This window comes from Bos grunniens, chromosome 19, assembly GCF_055505025.1.
Source record: "Bos grunniens cultivar Pamir isolate PY7600 chromosome 19, Bosgru_T2T1.0, whole genome shotgun sequence".
Classification (NCBI taxonomy): Eukaryota; Metazoa; Chordata; class Mammalia; order Artiodactyla; family Bovidae; genus Bos; species Bos grunniens.
Genome location: NC_141183.1, coordinates 39,402,808 through 39,409,162, shown reverse-complemented (window position 1 = coordinate 39,409,162; position 6,355 = coordinate 39,402,808). Strand labels below are relative to the sequence as shown.

General features: G+C 43.9%; 1 protein-coding gene across 1 annotated transcript; it reads right to left on the bottom strand.

Moving 5' to 3' along the window:
• Positions 1-2,766: 2,766 nt before the first annotated feature.
• Positions 2,767-3,714, bottom strand: LOC147352304 (olfactory receptor 3A2-like). Its single transcript, XM_086359656.1, has one exon. The coding sequence runs from the start codon at positions 3,712-3,714 to the stop codon at positions 2,767-2,769; it is 948 nt and encodes a 315-aa protein (XP_086215782.1).
• Positions 3,715-6,355: the final 2,641 nt, after the last annotated feature.

The following is a 6,355-nucleotide window of genomic DNA, read 5'->3' as shown; positions in this document are numbered from 1 at the left end:
TAGATATATGGATAAAAGAAAATGAATCACTGAAATTAATTTCACTTGCTTACTTTAGCTTTAAAATGGTCCCTGCTACAGACTCAGAAACAGTCTTGTCCCCATGAGGCTTCTAGAAAATTTTAAATTATATATATGGCTCAGATAAGTTTCTATTGCCTGGCTCTGGATGATATCTTCTTCCTCCAAAAATTATTTATTTTTGCATCTATTAGGCACTAAGATTAGATCACTTTTGTTCAAACTGGACCTGAGCTGATTCAAAGCTGAGTTTCATTGTTTGTGAAGGTTGGCCAGTTACAATTTCCTAACAAAACAATCCAGTGGAAAAGAGGGCTGCTGCTGCTGCTAAGTTGCTTCAGTCGTGTCCGACTCTGTGCGACCCCATAGACGGCAGCCCACCAGGCTCCCCGGTCCCTGGGATTCTTCAGGCAAGAACACTGGAGTGGGTTGCCATTTCCTTCTGCAATGCATGAAAGTGAAAAGTGAAAGTAAAGTCTCTCAGTCATGTCCGACTCTCAGCGACCCCATGGACTGCAGCCCACCAGGCTTCTCCATCCATGGGATTTTCCAGGCAAGAGTACTGGAATGGGATGCCATTGCCTTCTCCAGAAAAGAGGGCACAAGCTGTCAAAAAGTACTTCTTCTTGTTCTTTTGTTGTTGGTTGTTTTTTTTTATCAGAGAGAGTGTAATTATATTTTCTTTAATTTAAATATATTTATTTTAATTGGAGGCTAATTACTTTACAATATTGTATTGGTTTTGCCATACATCAACATAAATCCACCACAGGTGTACGTGTGTTCCCCATCCTGAACGCCCCTTCCTCCTCCCTCCCCGCACCATCTCTCTGGGTCATCCCAGTGCACCTGCCCCGAGCATCCTGTATCCTGCATCGAACCTAGACTGGCGATTCATTTCTTATATGATATTATACATGTTTCAATGCCATTCTCCCAGATTGTCCCACCCTCTCTCTCTGCCACAGAGTCCAAAAGACTGTTCTGTACATCTGTGTCTCTTTTGCTGTCTCGCATACAGGGTTATCGTTACCATCTGTCTAAATACTATATATATGCGTTAGTATACTGTTGTGGCGGAGCAGGCAATGGCACCCGACTCCAGTACTCTTGCCTGGAAAATCCCATGGACGGAGGACTCTGATGGGCTGCAGTCCATGGGGTTGCTAAGAGTCAGAAACGACTTCACTTTCACTTTTCACTTTCATGCATTGGAGAAGGAAATGGCAACCCACTCCAGTGTTCTTGCCTGGAGAATCCCAGAGACGGGGGAGCCTGGTGGGCTGCCGTCTCTGGGGTTGCACAGAGTCGGACACGACTGAAGCAACTTAGCAGCAGCAGCAGCATCATACTGTATTGGTGTTTCTCTTTCTGGCTTACTTCACTCTGTATAATAGGCTCCAGCTTCAGCACTTCTTAAAGAAGAAATACAACTGGCCACTTAATATGTGAAAAGATATCCAACTGCAGTTTTAACTGGAATTAAAGATCCAAATAAAAATACTGCCATTTCTCAACTTCAGTTTGTAAAAATTAAAGATATTCATTTATAACAACCCTTTATGAAAGGGACGCGGTAAACAGACACTGTGATAACTTAGTGGATGTACACATTAGTGCTAAGTGTCATGGGGTCTACCATGGTGGTAGAGTGGTGGAGGTGGTGGTGGTAAAGTTCTCAAAATGTGTTCTGGACTCATCCTCATGAGAAAGGTCACCTAGAAAATTATATCAAAGGTCATTTAATATGAAGAATCCTGGTGAGATGATCTCGTTCCAGTTCTTTATGGAACAAGTCCAGCCATAGAGAAACACTTTCTAAGGTCACAGAACGGTGCTTACAGCCCACATGCATGGTTGTCATTCTCAATAATTTTTCCCCTTGAGAGAAGCTCATTCTCTTTAACCCCAAAGTGTCTGGAGACCCAAGAGTATCAGGAAAGAGACCGATTTCATCTGTGTTCTTTAGACTGTCACCAGGTGCTGCACCCAGAGGCAGGGAGACTCTTGATTTTGACGGCCCAGTGGGGTTATGGAGGATGGAGCCTTACCACACACATCTTCCCTCGCTCTTCTCCATCTGTCAGTCCTGCCCCCTGTCTTTCTAAGATCATCTCCTAGCCAGAGGAAGCAGAAGAGGAATACCTAAACTGCCTTGTATCATTACACCTTCATCAAAACTTAAACTTTTCTTTTCCTGGTTGGACGGGTGGGGCCCAACAGTAACATCAAAGGTGCTAGTTATTCCATGGCCATATGCTAATAGGAAGTGATTCTATAGATGAATTTTATTCTCATCTCCCCTCCTACTCATTCTTCATTTTCTCCACACCCATCCTTGACCTCATCAGCATTCCTTAGGCGTCTAGTTTGTTACCCTTAATTCTCTCATCCTTTCTCACCTCCCATCTTCTCATGTCCTTTTCCTAATTTCCATTTTTCTTTCTTACTACTTTTGTTCACCATGCTGTCCCATCCCTCCACATATCCTCATTTTCATCTTCAGTCCTCCACTCCTAAGTCTTTCCTACTTCTCACCCTCATACCTTTCCTTCCTATCTTTATCTCAGCCTATCCTTCCAGTTCTCGACTGCAAGAAGAGATTACAAAGAAGACAAGCTCCAGGTGTAGCCATGGACAGTTTTGGGAATGACAGAGTAGAGAAACTATTTTTCCAGGTTACTGCCCTCATGGGAAATTTCCTTCAACCCAGAAAAGGCAGAAAAGGAGGGAACCTATCACCCCTCATGCCAGTGACCGCCTCCCTACAAGTACCCGCCACAGGGCACCCTGAACGTCAGAGTTTCTAAGGCTGTAGATAAGTGGGTTCAGCATGGGATTGATAATTGTGTTGAAAACTCCAACTCCCTTATCCTTGTCTGAAGCCTCCTCTGAACCCAGGCGCATGTAGTTGAACATACCGGTTCCATAGAAAAGGCAGACCACAGTGAGATGGGAGCCACACGTGGAGAAGGCTTTCTTCCTGCCCTCCGTTGAGCGGATTCGTAGAACTGCAGCTGCCACGTGGATGTAGGAGCTGATGATGAGAACCATAGGTGTACCTGCCATTATGAAACTCATGCCAAAGAGCAGCAGCTCATTGAGCTGAGTGCTGGAGCAGGAGAGCTGGAAGAGCTGTGGGAGGTCACAGTAGAAGTGATTGACCTCGTTGGGACCACAGAAGTTAAGGGTGGTTAGGGCAATAGTGTGGGTCAGTGCATTGGTGAAGGCACAAGCCCAGGACACAACCACTAGTATCCTCTGGACCGTCTGGCTCATGCGAGTGCTGTAGGTGAGAGGTCGGCAGATGGCCAAGAATCGATCATAGGCCATGGCTGTCAACAGGAAGCAGTCCATCCCAGCCAGAAGGTGGAAGAAGAAGAGCTGGGAGAGGCAGCCTGCATAGGGAACTGTGCGCTTGTGGGACAGGAGACGGCCCAACATGGCAGGAACAGTGACGGTGATGCACCCAATGTCCAGCGCTGATAGATTCCCCAGGAAGAAGTACATGGGGGTGTGGAGTTTGGGTTCCACCAAGATGGCTGCCAGGATGCTGAGGTTGCCCCCGACAGTGACCAGGTAGGCAAAGAGGAAGAGTACGAAGACCATAGGCTGTAGATTTTCTGTTTCCACTAAGCCCAGTAAAATAAATTCAGTTACAACTGTCCTGTTGGTTCTAGCTTCTGGCTGCATGAGTCTCTGTAAGGAATTGTCGCAGGAGTGGAAGTTTCGATCTACTTAATGTACTTATTCAACATAAATATGTTAAACCATATATGTTCAGAGCCTCATGGTAAGTTCCTAGCTGTCTGGGTGATGGTTTTCCCACTCCCTGGGGTCACTTACACCTCACTCACTGACTTCCTTCATCCTTCCATGTCTTTACCCTGCTCTTGGCTGAGATGCCCCAAACCACCAGAACTTTGTCCCTCCCATCTTCTCCCAGTTGAAAAATGGTAGAATAATTGGCGAAATAAATTCAGATAAAAGCAAACTTCCTCTTTGAATACAGTGAGACTAAAATGTAAATACCCTAACTTACTCTGAGGGATCAGCCCAAACCAACAAACAGATTTCAAAATAGAAAAATTAATGGTATTTGGAGAGAAATATCTAGAAAGCATTTGAAAACACAACCCAGGCCCAAGACTTCTAGACATAATGACGATGAAGCCAAGATATGGCAAGAGTCAGAAAGAAGATACCCATTACTGTCAGGGTATCCTATCAGGATATTCCAGCTATCAGGAACTCCAGCCCTTTCTCCAAGGTGGGCGACATAGTCTGAAGAATAAAATAAAAAATCTTTATGTCAATAAATTTCTAGTATTATTTGCTAGTATTGTTGCTCTTTAAGCCCTTACATGAAACTTTGAATAGTGGCTTATTTTAAAATAATTTATTCTTTTCATACTATCGGCTACTTGCTTCTGGAATCAAAACTTTAAGCATGAACTGTGGATTGGTTGCTACTAGATGCCATTAATTTTCTGCACAGCAAAATCACCCATCTTGCACTTGGCCTTGTTTCAGGCATGGTGGACTGACCAGTAGCTCTAACGGCATATGTGCATGCTGTATAGTGCCCAACTCTTTGTGACCTCTTGAATTGTAGCCACCAGGCTCCTCTGTCCATGGGATTTCCCAAGCAAGAATACTGTACCTATTATGCACCTGCATAATAGAGAACCAGATTGAGCTAAGTCTTTCAGATCTTATAATAAACTCTTGATTAAAAAAAAATCCATGTCTATCTATTGCCCATGGAATAAGCAGAACCAGGGCTTCACTAAGAGTAACATTGTTTCCCTGCATAGAATGCACTGGATCAGAGGCTGGGAAGTCAGAACAGAAGGGAAAGTGTGATGAGAGCCTGAGCTTGGGTGAAAATTGGATATGGTGATCTCTAATATATAGCCTTAAAATTCTGAGATCATGTGATCAGTGAGATATGGGGATCATCTTCAGGCCTGATCATCACTGATGAAGTTGATCATTGATAAATACAGATAGGCAAATCCCTGGATGGAGAGTAGTTTTTTTCATATATTATACTAAGGAGCAATGACCTGCTCTCTGTTTTTGCTTTGGAGTCCATTTTGACCCAAACATTGATTGTAACCCTGTGGTTTTCTAACCTCCTTTCTCATCCTGTTTTCTGTACCGGCGATGACTTCCTTCCAACTCCACATGCCCAGGTATTTCAAGAGTTGACTGCAATGCTGATTCAGAATGAATCCTTCGTGGAAACTTCTCCATTTCAAAAGGAGCTCTGTCTCCTCTAAACTTCCACTACACATTATTTTATTGAACTTATTACAGTGTCCCTTCCAGCTAAGTTATTTTTCTGTAGAGTATATCTCCCCTACTTCTCTGTAAGCTACTTGAGGACAAAAATATTAATACATGTTTGACTCAGTTTTGCAGTAACAGTACTTAGCACAAGACTTCCCTTATGGTATATACTCAATACTTTAAATAAATCAATGGATGAGTCAAGTGTTCATAGGATTTCAGAGAAAGAAAACATCAGTATGAGCTGGAGTTGTCATGGAAGAGTCTGATTGTATTGGAATCTGGGACAGAATTTTATGTGTGTGCATGCTTAGTCGCTCAGTTGTATCCGGCTCTTTGCAACCCCATGGAGTGCAGCCCTCCAGGCTCCTCTGTCCATGGGATTTTCCAGGCAAGAATTTTATGGATTAGTATAGTTTAAGGAAGTTCCAGGGGCAGGTGCATCTGCAAGGTTGCTGTAAGGACTACTGATTTCTTTGGTTTTGATGGGACAAGCAGATAGAAATCTACCCTGACATTTTCCTTTTCATGTAAACCACTCATAATAATAAGGCCCTTAGGAGAGGTGTACCTTACAGACAAGCAAGTTATGGCCAGGCATAGAAGAGCAATAGAACAGCTGCTGACAACCCTCTTGGCTGGAGATGCAGCTTGTTTGAAATCAGTGGGATTCTGGGATGAACTCAGATCTTCCAGAGACATCCAGAGTGCTTTATGGGTATCATGCCCATCACTGAGGATTACCACTCTCAGGGCTTCATAATGAGCCTCGATTTCTCCCTACTGAGCCATGACAAACTCCTACTCTGGAATTCCACCCAACTCCTCCAAGATTCCAGTGATGAAACAATTCAGCAAAGCCTCTGACAGAAGTCAAGTTTCTAACTACCTGATGAAGTGGGTCCTGTGCAGCAAACTGGCCTCAGTGAATCCCCCTAATACTTAATCCTAAGAGTTGCAGGGGCTTCTGTGGTAGCTCAGCTGGTAAAGAATCTGCCTGCAATGCGGGAGACCCCAATTGGATTTCTGGGTTGGGAAG

Excerpts from the sequence above, each read along its gene's own strand:
- LOC147352304 (XM_086359656.1), bottom strand. The coding sequence starts at position 3,714 with ATGCAGCCAGAAGCTAGAACCAACAGGACAGTTGTAACTGAATTTATT.